This window comes from Oncorhynchus mykiss, chromosome 20 (assembly GCF_013265735.2).
Source record: "Oncorhynchus mykiss isolate Arlee chromosome 20, USDA_OmykA_1.1, whole genome shotgun sequence".
In the NCBI taxonomy this organism is placed as follows: domain Eukaryota; kingdom Metazoa; phylum Chordata; class Actinopteri; order Salmoniformes; family Salmonidae; genus Oncorhynchus; species Oncorhynchus mykiss.
The window spans coordinates 17187406-17204963 of NC_048584.1; the positions used below are offsets into that span (position 1 = coordinate 17187406).

At 42.6% G+C, this 17558-nt stretch overlaps 1 protein-coding gene across 9 annotated transcripts; it reads left to right on the forward strand.

Moving 5' to 3' along the window:
• The first annotated feature begins 317 nt into the window (after window positions 1-317).
• telo2 (TEL2, telomere maintenance 2, homolog (S. cerevisiae)) lies at window positions 318-17252 on the forward strand. 9 transcript variants are annotated; one of them, XM_021575953.2, is made up of 20 exons: window positions 318-586; window positions 842-1195; window positions 2149-2429; window positions 2609-2677; window positions 2779-2926; window positions 3036-3138; window positions 3238-3306; window positions 3383-3524; window positions 3694-3866; window positions 4098-4288; window positions 4499-4587; window positions 8905-8996; window positions 9087-9203; window positions 9815-9886; window positions 9982-10155; window positions 10292-10383; window positions 11958-12057; window positions 12255-12319; window positions 12434-12549; window positions 15766-17252. In XM_021575953.2, the coding sequence occupies exons 2-20, from the start codon at window positions 852-854 to the stop codon at window positions 15882-15884; spliced, it is 2556 nt and encodes an 851-aa protein (XP_021431628.1). In that variant the 5' UTR covers window positions 318-586; window positions 842-851; the 3' UTR covers window positions 15885-17252. The 9 variants fall into 9 exon arrangements, with proteins under 9 accessions (XP_021431628.1, XP_021431631.1, XP_021431630.1 ...); XM_021575956.2 differs by having other exon boundaries at window positions 3694-3830; XM_021575955.2 differs by having other exon boundaries at window positions 2152-2429.
• Window positions 17253-17558: the final 306 nt, after the last annotated feature.

A 17558-nucleotide genomic window follows, 5' to 3' on the forward strand; every position in this document is an offset into this window, starting at 1 on the left:
TGATAGAGCTAGGAGAGGCTTGTACAATAAAACATATTTAGTACAATATTGAGTTTTATATGACCAGTACAATGTTATCATTTAATTTTTATATTGTGGAAAGTAGCCGCCTACCTCTGGATGTTGAATATTGATTTTACTTACACTGGTATGTTTTTGCAATGTTTTCAATTCAGGTTCACTCAGAATAAAAGAAAAGTCTAATTAAAAAGTCTGACTTGTTACAAACATGTTGGCCTGTTGAATGTAACTCAAAAGTCCTCACACGGAACTTTTCTTGATACATATTGCGTACTTTTATTCAGTACGGACATTTTTTGTTAGCGCACTCACTTTGCGCAGCAGGCGTTTTTTATTTGGTATGGTGAAAAAGTAGCTAAGACTAGCTAGAAGAATATAGGTTGTTTTTAAAGCAGTTTGAACCTTAGTTTGTTTTGGGCTGCAGTATTTGTCCAATTAATTTAATTCACAGCGTGAAACCGTTTCAAATGTGTCGTTTATCACCCGGTGAGTAGACCAGAGATGTGGGAATACAACCTTTTATTCTGGCTAATGGTGGCTACTGGCTAGTTAGCTAAACATTCAGGTGAGTGCCTAATAGTCTTTAATAATCAGTATCCCAACATAGGACCTCTTCTATTGACGTCTGTTGTTAATTGGTCCAATAATAGCAATTAAGGGATCAGGCTGTCAGTAGTTAGCCAGCTAAATAAAATCTCACGATGCTGTTAACAGATTTATGCATTTCTTATGTAACGTTACCTAGGTAGGAAGCTAGCTAGCAGTGATTTGAAAGTATTGGTAGAACACGAACTATATAAACGAATCTTGTCTCCAACAGGTGCTGGAGAATGATGCCGTCCCTAACCCCAGATGTTGAAGTTCGACTCTCAGTGGGCCAATGCGTCCGAACTCTCACTACATCCAAAGAGAAGGAAGAGGTGACCAAAACTCTACACACACTAACCAGTTACCTGGACGATGGGCCTCAGAGTACAATTACATCAGCTCAGCGAGCAGAGTTCAGTCGAGCCCACTACACCCGTACCCTACAGTTTCTCATCAGTAACATCAATGCTGATTGGCTCCAGCTTCTTACCGTTCCCCAGTGCACAGAATTGTGGGATGGTTTGTTCCTCCGAGGTCCTCCAGACCAGACTCTGTTAGTGCTGATGGATGGTATCAGCTCAATGAGGTGAGAGAAATGTTTGAAGATGTTAATAGTGGATACTTAGTCTTCTAGAATCCAAAGGGCCATACTCATTTGAACCATGGACCACAGCGCGGCCAATGTATACAACAATCCCAACACTATATGTCTAAACGTTTAATAGTGCAAGTCGGTTTTGGAATCCTTTGGAAGTTAACTTTAATATCATCGAGAAATAATTTTACAAATCTAAAATATATACGCACTGTACACCTTCTAAACAGGTTGCAGCTGACAGTATTTTTCAGTTACCCTTTTCTGTCTTCTTCCGTTACACAAAGGCGTTCAGAGATACTGGATAACTAATAAGAACAGGCGGTTGCCTCTGTTCCGTAAACAAGCTGGAAAGTTGCTGTTACATGGAAATATGGCGGTGTGGGATTTGTTAAAACTATGTCCATGATCAACTTGGATTAGCTAACAATGTGCCATTGGAACACAGGTGTGATGGTTGCTGATAATGGGCCTCTGTATGCCTATGTAGATATTCCATAAATAATCAACCGTTTCCAGCTACAACAGTCTTTTACAACATTAACAATGTCTACACTGTATTTCTAATCTATTTTAATGGACAAAAAATGTGATTTTTCTTTCAAAAACAATTCAATTTCTAAGTGACCCCAAACTTTTGAAAGGTTACTCGATGATATTACATTTCCAAAGGTTTCCAAAACCATAAGTGAGGATTGTTAATGTCTAAACAGAGCATCTGGGCTGTTTACACATTCCATGCGACAGTGAGACAGGAAGGGAAATTGACATTGATGCATTACAATGCATTGATAGTCAATATAATGGGCTACTTGATATTGTGAATAACTGTGTCTTTGCTGCCGGTGACCTGTGTGGTAATGATATACTCATCTTGTACATTTCTCTGACTGATTCTCCTTGTTTGTGTGTGTGTTTTGGTGTGTATGATCATCTATCTCCAGCAGCCCCAGTGCAGGTCTGGACCGTTTAGTCAGCATCCTAGAGCGGTTCCTTCAGAGTGGTCGTCTGACAGTCCTACTGTGGACCCGCTGTCAGGGGACGGGTCCCTCCGACTCTCCCCAGCTCAGAGAGACCCTGCTGAGCCGCCTGGTGGCTCTGCCTGACCTAACTGCCAACCAGCTGCACCACCACAACAAGACCCTCTTCCTCCCCCAGCAGTACTACCCCTTATTGGCCAGAGATATGCTCACTGTGCTAGAGAGAACCTGTCAGGCTCTGAGAGGTTTGTGTGCCCATCCATCAGTTTGTCTACTTTATATAATGCAGAAGATAGTACTTTTTTAATATAAGACAGTACTTTCTGATTATGGGCCTATTTATGGCTGTTTTAACTTTAACTGTCTTATTGGAAATGTATTTTATTATGTGTGTAACTCACTGTCAATACACTGTTGTTCCCAGATAGAAAAGACTGCTCTCTGACTTTTGTGGCCCAGGCACTGGGGAAGGCCTGTGTTCAGGGACACAGTGGTAAGCAAGGCTGTGTTCCTCCTGCATTGATGATTGTCAACTGTAACACTTTCCCATTGTATCATCAGAAATGTTACATAATTGTGTGTTTCTCTCTGCAGCGTTAGTATTTGGGGTGCTGGCCCCTCACCTCTCCTCCTGCACGCTTTCAGACATGGTGTGGCAAAGGGTGTGCTGGAAGCTGCTGGAGAATGTCCCAGAGCGCTGGCTGGAGAGCGTGCTCACTGGGATGGTGCAGGCTGTCAACAGGTGAGGGGTGGGAGATAGCTAGAAGTTATCAAAAGGTGTCAAAAACATACTTTTTACTGCACCGCATTTACCCCTTTCTCTCGTAACATAAGTCTTATTTTTCCCCTAGACCTGATGCTCTGTCCAGGATAATGGGGAACCTGGTGTTGAAGAACAAAAAGGCCCAGTTTGTCATCACCCATAAACTGCTGCTGCTCCAATACAAATATGAGGTGAGACGGTGAACTCATGGTGAGTCTAGTCAATCTATAATTTTTGGAAATTGAAAAAGCTTCTGTTATAGCTGAAGTGTTTAACTTACTTTCTCCCAGACTCGTGTGCTGAGCATTCTTCTAGGCTACCTGGCTCAGGACAGGGAGAGAAGGCCACTACTTATACAGGTGAGTGTACAACGTATAAGACATGTTGTTGTGATGATATATGGGTATTTATGATCATGTTATTGACTGTGTCCAGGTGCTGCGGTCGCTGTGCCAGGCCTGGGCTAACCCCAGTGCAGTCAGACACACCCCTCTGGAGCAGCAGCTCTATGTGAGCCGGGCTCTGCTGCTGTGTGTGGGACTACTGAGTGATGCAGAGCTACAGGAGCTACGCTCCGGTAACTCTCCGAACACTACGCCACAGTATTATGTAACACGGTCAGAGGTGTTCACACTACTTTCTGTCCTGTCTGTCTCTGGGTTATGTTCATTTGGGCATTTAATAGAAAACATTTTCCTGCCCAATCAAACACGACCCTGTTGTCCTTTCTCCTTCCTCCCTGTCAGAGCTGCTGCAGTGCATGTTGGGAGGGATGCAGAGCCACCTGGACAGCAGTGTAGTCCGTGTGAGGCGCATGGGCATGGTGGTGGGGGAGTGTCTCAGCTCCCGCATGGATGTCAATGGAGCCAAACTCAAATTCGAAGTACAGTATTGTATGGCACCTTTCCCAAGGCTTTGGGTGCGTCTCTATAGTCTGAAGTGGCTCACTGTCCCTATTTTTCTTTTCTCTGCTCATACTGATCTGAACAGTAAATAGGAGAAAGCATTATGGTATTTGTTTTCACCCGTTCAGTTCTTTCAGATCATTGCACTTTAAAGAAAGGAGATGTCAGGCTGTCTGTCTTGTTATGAGTCCTGTGTAGGACTCCGGAAAGGGTGTGTGTTCATTTGTTGTGTTTCTCCCGCTCAGTATGAGCATGATGAGGAGACCGAGGAGCTGCTCTCACTGATGACTCCACTGTCTGAGGAAGAAACAGAGCCGCTTGATGACAGATTGGATCTTCCTCAAGACATCAAAGGGAAGACTGTACCCTCTCAGGCAGTACCATCCCAGGCTGCTTCCGTGGCTCAGAAATCAGGAGCTGACTCCGAGCTGGATAGGTAAGAGATAGTATTATCATAATCAAACCCATAACACTCTGTAATACCACTTGTTATACACTACATGTATTAACATAATTCTGTATGAGACTGAAGTTTTATATTTAATTAAAATCACTACAATCTTCCCATGGACAGTTAAGAAGGCATGGTTTTGTAGTGTTGTATCGATTAGGCTCTATGACCCTGTCCTGTGTGTGTTTGAACCAGTGATGATGAGCTCACCCCCTATGACATGTCAGCTGACCAGGAGATGAGCCAAGCTGCCCCACCTCGCTACCTCCGAGACTGTCTGGAGGGTAAGATACAGTATATAGGTCTCTCCATGGGTGGGAGATGGATGAAGCAACGTGTTGCATTTTACAGCAAAAGCTGCAGCAGAAGCAAACTCCTTTGTCTTTCGTCCTCGCCCACGTGTGCGCAACTGGCTGGGATCGCATTGCGTTGAGGGCTCCGTGGAGAAACTTGTGAAGGCTTTCATATGTCTTCCGTGGGTTAACTCATTTAAACCTATCATATATATGTAGGTAGGTAGGTAGGTTAATTTATGCTCTAAAATTATCTTTGTTTATATGGGCAGAATATAATATAAGATTAAGAAAAATGCCCTGCATTCGTTGCCTTCATTTTAGACTAAATAAATAAAACAAGTTTGGGGGAATAACTTGAAAAATGTAATCAATAAGCCTACTAATGCATTAATAAATTAATAAAAATGTGCACATATAAATACATTTTATTTCAACCTTGTAATAAGTATTAGGCTATAGTGATCGGTACCAGTAGCCTGTGTAAAGTCTACGAGTTGCATTTTTTAGATATGAAAAAGAGGGAAATATTACTCTACTGCACGTCGGAGAGTGTCCAGATGACTGTGAGCTGATTAACCAGTAGGCTAGGGGTGAATGTTATCATCTGAATAGGAGACCCATTATAGGCCATCGCCTAACTTGCGCGATTCTTCAATAGGCTATGCGTAGGCTAATAGACCTACTTGTTGGGTGCACATTTGGTATCCAATTGTTTAGTTAGGCCTAGTGATATTGTTGACCATCATCAGCTGATCCAGGAAATGTTTTTCTGAATGACAGTCAAGTGACAAACAGCCTATATAGCATGCCATGAAAAAACAGCCTGTGCGGAAAAACAGTGTTTGTTAGAATATTTTGATATCTTGTTCATTGCGCCAGTGAAGTCAGTTGGATCCAATCCAATACCCCTTCATTTATGTTGATTGTCTGCTATTTTCTGCTGGATTTACAGCCGTGTCTACAAGATTTAACAGAGAAAGCATTAATGTAACGTGTTAATGTTTTCATGTTTCTGTGTGTCGAATTGGACACAGAGTCTAGGCTGCTGTGCGCAATTGTGTAGGATAGCCTAGGCCAGTGGTTCCCAAACTTTTTTTTTTTTTATAGTCCTATACCCTTCTAGCACCAGCTGCGTACCCCCTCTAGCACCATGGTCAGCGCACTCTGAAATGTTGTTTTTTGCCATCATTGTAAGCCTGCCACACACACTATTCAATACATTTATTAAACATAAGAATGAGTGAGTTTTTGTCACAACCTGGCTTGTGGGAAGTGACAAATAGCTCTTATATGACCAGGGCACAAATAATAATATAATAATCAATAATTTTGCTCTTTTATTTAGCCATCTTACATATAAAACTTTATTTGTTAATCGAAAATTCACCACATAACTCTGCAATGTTGGGTTGTTTTGGAGAGTCTGTCCCTTTATTTAGTTTTCATGCTAGTGAGGGCTGAAAATCCACTCTCACATAGGTACGTGGTTGCAAAGGGTATCTGTGTCTTAACAGTGCGATTTGCCAAGGCAGGATACTCGTGAGCACAGCCCAATCCAGAGATCTGGCAGGCTTCTGATTAAATTACATTTTCACAGAACTGCTTGTTGCAATTTCGATGAGGCTCTCTTGTTCAGATATCGGTAAGTGGACTGGAGGCAGGGAATGAAAAAGAGAACGAATCCAGTTGTTTGTGTCGTCCGTTTCGGGAAAGTACTTGCATAATTGTGCACCCAGCTCACTCAGGTGCTTCGCTATATCACATTTGACATTGTCTGAAAGCTTGAGTTCATTTGCACACAAAAAATAATACAATGATGTAAAGACCTGTGTGTTGTCCTTGTAAATGCAGACAGAGAAGAGCTCCAACTTCTTAATCATAGCCTCAATTTTGTCCCGCACATTATAGTTGTGTAGAGTCCCTGTAATCCTAGATTCAGATCATTCAGGCGAGAAAAAACATCACCCAGATAGGCCAGTCGTGTGAAAATGATGGTCAGTAAAGAACTTTAAGCTAGTCTCTCAATTAAAAAAAAAAACTTTGCCCCTTGATAACCAGTGCACTTCTGTATGTTGTAAAAGTGTTACACGAGAGTTCATTACCACTCCACTATGTCTCCCTGTCATGGCTTTTGCGCCATCAGTACAGATACCAACACATGTTGACCACCAAAGTCTATTTGATGTCACAAAGCTGTCCAGTACTTTAAAAATATCCTCTCCTGTTGTCCTAGTTTCCAGAAGAGGATGTCTTCCTAATTGACCTCCCATAAACGTAATGGACATATACCAGGAGCTGTGCCAGGTCCGCCACGTCTGACTCATTCAGCTGTAACTCATAGAATTCACTGGCTTGAATACGAAGCAGTAAATCTTTCAAAACATCTCCTGCCATGTCACTGATGCGTTGTGAAACAGTGTTGTTTGATGAAGTCATTGTCTGTATAGTTTTGTATTTTTTCCCCCAGCATTGTACCAGCCATATCCGTGGCAGCAGGAAGAATTAAGTCTTCCAAAATAGTATGGGGCTTGCCACTCGGTAGCTCAGCATATAAATCTCATCTAGCCCCTTCTTCTTATTAATGGTATCTGTTTCTGTAACCGAGGTTAGGGGATTGAATCCCCAAGCTGAACATTGTAAATACGAATTTGTTCTAAACTGACTCGCCGAGTTAAATAAAAATATATTTGTGCCTCTTCGATGTCTGTTCGGCGCTTTCCCGGGTAAGGGGGTAGTAGCTCTTCGGCTGCATCAGATTCACAGCTGTCAGTGTCCATGTTAGCTGGGCTAACAACATGTAGAATTACTGATGCTAGCATTGGATGTGCTCGTGGAAGCAGAACAACGTGTCGTTGACAGGTGAAGGTGTAGTACTGCTGGTATAGCTGGTATGTGTCTTTGTGGCTACTCGGGCGAGGGGGGGAAAAACTCACCCAAATGTATGAGAATTTTTTTTTATGTGAATCACATTTTTATTTGGCGTACCCTCATCGGCATTGCTACTCCAGTTTGGGAATACCTGGCCTAGGCTATTGCACGGAACACCCAAGGTATTTCCTTTCTGTTATTCAGGACATTTTAATGATAACAAATGAGAAGCCTAGTGGGCTTATAAACAAAGTGATTTGGTGACTTTGATTGCTGTAAATCATGATGATGGTAAGAGCCCCAGTAACTGATTGACTCTGATCCCTTTCATCATAGAGGCTGTTGTTACTTTGTGTCTCTAAAATCACAATGTTTCCTTTTTTTTTTTTGTCATGTGACAAATAGTATTTTCTTATTTGAAACCATCAAATGTCGGCCTTTTACTAGATCCGAATAGACACAGTTTCAAATTTTTTTGACAGACTCAAATAGAAACAGGCAATGGGCTACAGCTTGCTTCAGTTTCCCCGCCAAATAGGCCTACAAGGAAACTCGATATACTGTACGACGACGGTGACTATGCAGGGGGGTTTGCACGCAGTGTCGTGCCTTCCACAAAAAGTTATGCTTGACAAGTAAGCAGAGATGGGGGTAGGTAGCCTAGAGGTTAAGAGCGTTGTGCCAGTAACCGAAAGGTTGCTGGTTCGAATCATCTGCTGTTCTGCCATTGAGCAATGTAGTTAATGCCCAACAACAAATGCGCCTGGACATCGATTAAGGCAGCCCTCCGCACCACTCTGATTCAGATGATTTGGGGAAAATTGGGAAGACAAGTGTCGTTTTAATGCATTCAAACTTCCAAGAAGCCAGTTTTTCAGACTGCGCCGTATATGCCACTGCACAGAGGACTATCTAGAAAAAGCAGCGGAGATGCGCAATATGTTTCTAAGAAGAGGCTACACACTGTGTGAAAACACGAGATGAACTGCTACAAAAATACCCACTAGAGCTAAAGAACAGTCGTGTTCACCACCACATATACTTTGCACTTGCGAAAAGTGGGAGATGCTGTCGAGAAACTCTGGCATGTTTTATCATCGGACGTAGCTTTGCCAGCGAAATTTAAGAATCCACCACTTATTGTATATAGGAGAGGTTGCAATTTACGCGATACATTGGTCTTGACCTCCCCATAAATGTAACGGACATATACCAGGAGCTGTGCCAGGTCCGCCACGCCTGTTGACTCATTCAGATGTACGTAACTCATAGAATTCACTGGCTGCCAGCCACAAAAGAAAATCAGCCAGGCTCTTTTTTTCAGTTGTGCAACTGACTAGGTGTCTCCCTTTCCCATTTAAGCTTACCAATGCTCTCTTTATTTTACTAACTTGTTAAATGATTGGATCGTTCATCCTTCCATCCATCTCTCCCCAGCCTTCCTCTCATCTGAGGACCCAGTGAGGGTGGATCTCAGTCTGAGAGCCATTGAGGGCTTGGTGAGGAAGAACACTTCTACAGCTCGAGAGGTGAGAGGTCACACACTGTTTACTACATTAAAATGATAAGCATATAGTTCCCTTGTTATAGTCGATCCCTTAATGTTTGTCGCTCCTCAGGTCAGTGTTGAACTGAGCAAGGTGCTGCTGCACATGGAGGACAGGTACAACACTGTGGGTTTCCTGAGTCTCAGGCAGGCTGCTATGGTGGCCCTCACTGTCACCGACTCTGTCCCCGTAAGATATTTCACCTTAATCTTAACCATCTACCTTTTTATATTATGGTTTAGTTTCATACACTGAGTGTACAAAACATTAGGAACACCTGCTATTTCAATGACATAGACTGACCAGATGAATCCAGGCAAAGCTATAATCCCTTATTGATGTCACTTGTTAAATCCACTTCAATCAGTGTAGATGAAGGGGAGGAGACAGGTTAAAGAAGGATTTTTGAAACAATTGAGACATGGATTGTGTGTGTGCCATTCAGAGGGTGAATGGGTAAGACAAACTATTTATGTGGCTTTGAATGGGGTATGGTAGTAGGTGCCAGGCGTGTGTCAAGAACTGCAACGCTGCAGGGTTTTTCACACTCAACAGTTTCCCGTTTGTATCAAGAATGGTCCACCACCCAAATGACATCCAGCCATCTGGACAGCCAACTGTGGGAAGCAATGGAGTCCAGCATCCCTGTGGAACGTTTTCGACACCTTTGAGTTGAGGCTGTTCTGAGGCAAAAGGGGGTGCAGCTCAATATCAGGAACGTGTTCCTAATGTTTTGTATGATCAATATTCACTGCTAAATAGACCATGTCCTTTTTAATTCTCATCTGTTTCATTCACAGGTGACTGAGTATCTGACCACAGAGTTCTACTCCATGAATTACAGTATACGACAACGGCTGGATATTTTAGAGGTGAAGAGAACACTGTTCCTCCCTAGTATCTTCTGTGAATGTAGAATGGCTTTTACAAAGGCTTCATAACCATTTACTTATCTCCCCTGTGTCAGGTCCTCATTTTGTCTGCGCAGGAGCTCTCTCAACCAATCACTGACAAAGGAGGTCCATCCAAGGCCATTCAGCGGGTTACCATGAATACACCCCTTTACCCCGGCGATGACCCCATACACTGGCGACAAGTGGTGGAGAGGCGGATTCAGAGTAAGACCAAGCGGCTCAGTAAGGTAGGCTGCACAACAGTTTCAATAAAGTTATTTCTTTGCCTTTTAAATAATACTGGAATTAAGACTCTAACCATACAGTAGCTAAATCTGATTCCTGATCAATGTTAAGATGGGTTTTGTTCTGCCCTCATTTCAGGGCGTCACTCACCCCCCAGCCAAGCCCACCCCAAACCGTTATGCCCCTGTTGCTGGCCACTTCTTCTTCCCTCTGCTCAGAAACTATGACAGGTAATGTGTTGGAATGTACAGTGGGGCAAAAAAGTATTTAGTCAGCCACCAATTGTGCAAGTTCTCCCACTTAAACAGATGAGAGGCCTGTAATTTTCATCATAGGTACACTTCAACTATGACAGAAAAAATGAGAAGAAAAAATCCAGAAAATCACATTGTAGGATTTTTTTATGAATTTATTTGCAAATTATGGTGGAAAATAAGTATTTGGTCAATAACAAAAGTTTATCTCAATACTTTGTTATATACCCTTTGTTGGCAATGACATAGGTCAAATGTTTTCTGTAAGTCTTCACAAGGTTTTCACACACTGTTGCTGGTATTTTGGCCCATTCCTCCATGCAGATCTCCTCTAGAGCAGTGATGTTTTGGGGCTGTTGCTGGGCAACACGGACTTTCAACTCCCTCCAAAGATTTTCTATGGGGTTGAGATCTGGAGACTGGCTAGGCCACTCCAGGACCTTGAAATGCTTTTTATGAAGCCACTCCTTCGTTGCCCGGGCGGTGTGTTTGGGATCATTGTCATGCTGAAAGACTCAGCCACGGTGTCCGTCAAATACGACGAGTTGAGTTTTTACCAAAAAGTTATATTTTGGTTTCATCTGACCATATGACATTCTCCCAATCTTCTTCTGGATCATCCAAATGCTCTCTAGCAAACTTCAGACGGGCCTGGACATGTACTGGCTTAAGCAGGGGGACACGTCTGGCACTGCAGGATTTGAGTCCCTGGCGGTGTAGTGTGTTACTGATGGTAGGCTTTGTTACTTTGGTCCCAGCTCTCTGAAGGTCATTCTGGGATTTTTGCTCACTGTTCTTGTGATCATTTTGACCCCACGGGGTGAGATCTTGCGTGGAGCCCCAGATCGAGGGAGATTATCAGTGGTCTTGTATGTCTTCCATTTCCTAATAATTGCTCCCACAGTTGATTTCTTCAAACCCAGCTGCTTACCTATTGCAGATTCAGTCTTCCCAGCCTGGTGCAGGTCTACAATTTTGTTTCTGGTGTCTTTTGACAGCTCTTTGGTCTTGGCCATAGTGGAGTTTGGAGTGTGACTGTTTGAGGTTGTGGACAGGTGTCTTTTATACTGATAACAAGTTCAAACAGGTGCCATTAATACAGGTAATGAGTGGAGGACAGAGGAGCCTCTTAAAGAAGGTCTGTGAGAGCCAGAAATCTTGCTTGTTTGTAGGTGACCAAATAATTATTTTCCACCATAATTTGCAAATAAATTCATTAAAAATCCTACAATGTGATTTTTCTGGATATTTTTTTCTCATTTTGTCTGTTATAGTTGAAGTGTACCTATGATAAATTACAGGCCTCATCTTTTTAAGTGGGATAACTTTTGGTGGCTGACTAAATACTTTATTGCCCCACTGTATGTGTATGGGTCCCTAGCAAATGAGTGTGAGGCAATGTGAAAGAGTGTGCGTGTGACACAGTATTCTTCATTTGAAGCACAGTTTATTTGTGTCACACCTTTTGTGCTACACAATTGTATTTGAGTTCTTGTATGCAAGTGAACAACATTGTTGTTCCAATACTAACATTTCTCCTTGACTCCTAGGCCTCAGGTGACCTTTGACCTGCTGGGCGGTGACCACCTGGTTCTGGGGAGACTGATCCACACGCTGGGACTCCTCATGCACCTAGCAGTCAATGCTCCGGTAGGCTACAACTTGATTTCTTCTGGTGTCACCTCATAAAATGTCTCCCTTGCTTTGACTAGGCTAGTATTTGACTGAGTTAAGTGTCTAAAACATGTTCATTATTCGCTACTGCATAGCATAATGTCACCTCCAGAAAATATCCCCATTGCTGTGACTTGACTATGTGATTGAATGGGTTGTCTGGTGTTTTGCAGGTGGCCACTCAGATGGGCAGAGCTCTGTTGGATTTTGTCTGGGCCGTACGCTACCACGTTGACCAGTGAGTATATCTATACACGCGTCATAAATAGGAAACTGTTTGAGTGTGGGTAGGAAGGAAGGTCTTTTGTCCAACTGGTCTATGGCTTACCCAACCTCTGTATTTCCAACATAGGATGGTGCGGCGAGGAGTCCTATTTGCTGTCTGCTCCATCTTTCTGAGCATGCCCAGTCAGAGTTTGCTGGTGGAGCTCAGTGATCAGCTGTTTGAGACCAGAGCATGGCTGGCAGGTGAGAATACAGGGCAGAACAATAAAGTATCACTTATGTTACTATATACAAGAGTAGAGACCAGACTACTTTATCTCAACATACTTGACAGAGTTGTCTCACCCAGTGAATTCAGGGAGTAGAGTTTGACATTAGTAGTAGTTTATTATGATTACATGTAGGCTGTACTTGGCAGCTAAAGCTGAATTGCAGTACACAGAACATAAACAACTTTGAAAATTCACTTGGCCGCTGGATAATGGCGCCGAAGGAGATGGCTGCCATTTTGCGGTCTCCTAACCAATTGTTCTATTGTGTTTTTTTGCAAGTTATTTGGTACATAATGTTACTGCCGTTGTCTCATGACCGAAAAGAGCTTCTAGATATCAGGACATCGATTACTCATCTCGTATTGGAAGATTTTTTCTGTAACGAGTCATACGCGAAGGATTTACTTCAGACACCCGACAAGGCCCAAATCCCGTGATTCGCATGAGAAAGAGATGTCGGGTGCCTTTTTAAGGATGAGTGGGTAATCTGCCTCTAAACATCAGTACTATTAGTCAACGTACAATCATTGGATAACAAAAAAGACAAACTACGATCACTAATATCCTACCAATGGGACATTAAAAACTCTAATATCTTGTGTTTCACAAAGTTTTGGCCTCTGTGTAATGCTCATTCCTTCGACGGTAAACGCGAATCCGACCATCACCCCTGGTGAGACAACTGCGTCCTGTCTGGTCCTGCGACGGTGGGTTTGTGCTGGTGATGTCTGGTGAGGACCTGCCTTACAACAGGCCTACAAGCCCTCAGTTAAGCCTCTCTCAGCCTACAGTCTGAGCACTGATGGAGGGATTGTGCGTTCCTGGTGTAACTCAGGCAGTTGTTGTTGCCATCCAGTACCTGTCCCGCAAGTGTGACGTTCGGATGTACCAATCCTGTGCAGGTGGTCTGCCACAGCGAGGATGATCAGCTGTCCGTCCTGTCTCCCTGTAGCGCTGTCTTAGGCGTCTCAGTACAGACATCGCAATTTATTGCCCTGGCCACATCTGCAGTCCTCATGCCTCCTTGCAGCATGCCTAAGGCACGTTCACGCAGATGAGCAGGGACCCTGGGCATCTTTCTTTTGGTGTTTTTCAGAGTCAGTGGAAAGGCCTCTTTAGTGTCCTAAATTTTCATAACCGTGACCTAATTGCCCACCGTTTGTAAGCTGTTAGTGTCTTAACGACCGTTCCACAGGTGCATGTTCATTAATTGTTTATGGTTCATTGAACAAGCATGGGAAACTGTTTAACCCCTTTACAATGAAGATCTGTGAAGTTATTTGGATTTTTATAAATTATCTTTGAAAGACAGGGTCCTGAAAAGGGGACTTTTCTTTTTTTGCTGAGTTTACTTGTTCATATTACTTCGACTAACCTGTGCCCTTGCACGTTGCCTCTCTTCCGGTACCCCCTGTATATTGCCTCGCTACTGTTATTTTACTGCTGCTCTTTAATTATGTTATTTTCATTTTTTACTCATCTAGTTTTTACTCCACTTTTTTTTGTAACTGCATTGTTGGTTAATTAACCTCTCTGGGATAGGCAGAGAAAATGCAGAGCGCCAAATTCAAATAAATTACTATAACAATCACACATGCAAGATCGCAAATTAAAGCTACACTTGTTGTGAATCCAGCCAACATGTCAGATTTCAAAAAGGCTTTTCGGCGAAAGCAAACGATGCTATTATCTGAGGATAGCACCTCCGTAAACAAAGAGAGAAACCATATTTCAACCCTGCAGGCGCGACACAAAACGCAGAAATAAAAATATAATTCATGCCTTACAGCTTCTTTTGTTGGCACTCCAATGTCTCATAATCATCACAAATGGTCCTTTTTGTTTGATTAATTCCGTCGATATATATCCAAAATGTCCATTTATTTGGCGCGTTTGATCCAGAAAAACACCGGTTGCTCAACGTGACTACAAAATATCTCAAAAGTTACCTGTAAACTTTGTCAAAACATTTCAAACTACTTTTGTAATACAACTTTAGGTATTTTTTAATGTAAATAATCAATAAAATTGAAGACGGTGTGAACTGTGTTCAATACAGAAGGAAAACAAACTATAGCTACATTTCTGGTCACGCGCCTCTATCTAACAGTACACTTCAAGTGACCCTCGTTCAAGATGGCCGTACATCTTCATTACACAAAGGAATAACCTCAACCAATTTCTAAAGACTGTTGACATCCAGTGGAAGCGATAGGAACTGCAAGAAGGTCCCTTAGAAATCTGGATTCCCAATGAAAACTCATTGAAAAGAGTGACCTAAAAATAAAATCTTTTGAAAAAATTTTGTTTTCTATCCAAGTCTACTAATAATATGCATGTTGTAATATATATGTTGTATTCGGCTAATGTGACGAAAACAATTTGGTTTGGTATAATGGTCTGGTTAGCTCGTGTACCAGCCCGAGTCGTGTCAACTTGCTTTCATCCTCAGTCCTCCTCAGCTTCTCTGCATCCACACTGGATTAGGTTTGCGCACTCCTACTAATGGGCAGCACCCACTTGGGTGATGCTTAACCTGCCACTGGCGCTAAAAAGCTCCCCGCACATCAGTTCAAAGTAGTACGACTCCTTTGCTGTCGCCACACTGCAGTCCCACTTCTCAAATATAATGATTTTGTTGAAGAACTGAAAATTGCATTGTTTTCAGGGTATTTCTGACCCTAAGCCTACCATTGTCACATTAGCGCTGTAAGTTTTACACGCCTTTGATGACATCATTCAGGGCTGACCTTGGGTTATGTGTATTTAGGGATGACCAGAAGAATGTGGTTAAAAATAGCATAGTCCAGATGTTCATACAGCTGCTCAGTGTGTGTGAATCTGAGAACACACACACACACAGCTGGGGTGAGTATTGCTGGGAAATGGAGGGAATCCAGGATATCCTGTCCTGTGCAGACTGTCTGTGACGCCATTCACTCATCAATGGAAATGTAAATTCTCCCAAGGGAATTACCAATAGTCCAGAAGACACATGAATGTTACAGAATCATGAATGCTTGGGTTTTCAATGTGAATCAACTGTGTTGCATTTTTAAAAAGCCTTGCATTTAAAAAAATACATGCTTGTTTTATTGCCTGAACAGCCTCATTGTTCTTTATGGTTAATTTCTACCTGTTTACCGTAATAATGATACTCATGGTCCACCTGTTGTGCTGTTGACAGACGTAGCTGAAGGGGACCCTGATACAGACTGCAGGAACCTGGCCGTGCAGAGCCTGGTGCTGCTGGAGAAGAGTCTGAAGACTGAAATGAACCCTGCTGCACTGGTCCTGCAGTCATGATCACAACATGATGATACACAGTGGACCTTGAAGTCCTATCCCTCTGATGTACAAAAGGCAACAAACAGCCGGTGTATTGGTAGTGACTGCTTTAGGACACTGATTGTGACATGAGTACAAATTATGCTTGCCAACAGGAACTGGCTGGCAGAAAGCCCGAGGATGTGGCGGATCCTGGACACTGAAGGATGTCCTTTAAGCTAGAGCTACAGGCGCTGCAGCCCCACCATATCCTGAAATGAATAAATGCATGCCAAAGGAAAGAAGTATGTTTATGTGAAGGAGGAGTGTGGAACAGTGCTACACATACACTGCATTGTTTGGGGTTTTAGGCTGTGTTTCTGTGTAGCACTTTGTGACATCGGCTGATGTAAAAAAGGGCTTCATAGATACTGGATGTCAATCACATGTAAGGGACCATAGCTTTCATCTGGATTGAGTAGGTGTTCCTAATGTTTTGTACACTCAGTGTATACTTGCAGACACACACACACACAAATGATTTCATTAAGCAGTTGAAACATACCAAGACTGGAAAGGAGGATGTCATTAGACAAAAATAAATTACATGTATTAAAATGTTTGTGGAGGATGTATTTTTCCTGACCAGGAACATCCCTCTGTACTATAGGTGTTTTCTTACACGTGTACAACATGCATCCAACACGCATGAGGACTTGTGTGTACCTCAACAAGTGATTATTTGGGAGATTAATTTCAGCTGCCTGAAACCGCAGAATCCTCCATAATAAAATACAAATATATATATAAAGAGAGAGAAACCAGTAGCCTGGGAGCCACTCTGCTTTTGTTCTCATGTTTGCTGTGACAATGAATGTGTCAAGGAGCTGGGAATGCACACAACGGATCTGAGACCAGGCTATTCAGTAAATTGTTCCTGGCTCCTTTCTGTTTCAGGGCCATGGAGAGATGTCAAACACCTACAAATCCTTGCCCTCTTGATGAGAATGACATTGTGTACCTTTGTCTATCAGAAAAATACAATCAGTAACCGTTCATGTTGCATCTAATGGACGTAATCAAATTAACAGGTTCTGGGAATATGTATTAACTTGAAGTAGAGAGCTATTTCTGTATTCAATGTCGCTTTATTTACGGAGCTGTAAGCGACCCTGTAAAAATGAAAGGTTGTGTTGTGAGCCACATGCCATAACACACCGATTTACAATCGGTAGTTTCCGTAACTCCTCCCACCCTTTCCGACGACGTTGTCGGGGTAACTAGAAGGGACTCTTTTTTCCCCTACAGGGCAGCAGAGCAAAACCACAGTACTTTGCCAATTTGCTATTTATGTTATCACGACTATTTACCCATTTTTGGACGGCACTTATAATAAATATTTTCATGTAACTTCTCTATTCTTTTGAACTCTGACTCCTTCGTAAACTGGAGTATACAGTTTAATGCTAACGTTAGCTAACCATAGCATGCTATTTTTGCAACAGGCCCCAATGGCAATGGATTAAGTTAGCTAGCTAGCTGGCTAACGTTAGCTCGCAGCCAATGCTGATTTAGTTACCATAGCGAAGTTACTTAGCTAGCCTGTCTTTTGCAATTAGTTTTGTCCAGTAATCCACATAACGCTCACAAATAACCATAGGACCATTTTGAACAGCCAGGTCTGTTTGTGTTAGTTAAGTTAACGTCGCTAGC

Excerpts from the sequence above, each read along its gene's own strand:
- telo2 (XM_021575953.2), top strand. The coding sequence starts at position 852 with ATGATGCCGTCCCTAACCCCAGATGTTGAAGTTCGACTCTCAGTGGGC. Across the intron at positions 4,289-4,498 it reads GCTGACTCCGAGCTGGATAG|TGATGATGAGCTCACCCCCT; the intron begins GTAAGAGATAGT and ends TGTTTGAACCAG. Across the intron at positions 12,058-12,254 it reads ACCTAGCAGTCAATGCTCCG|GTGGCCACTCAGATGGGCAG; the intron begins GTAGGCTACAAC and ends GGTGTTTTGCAG.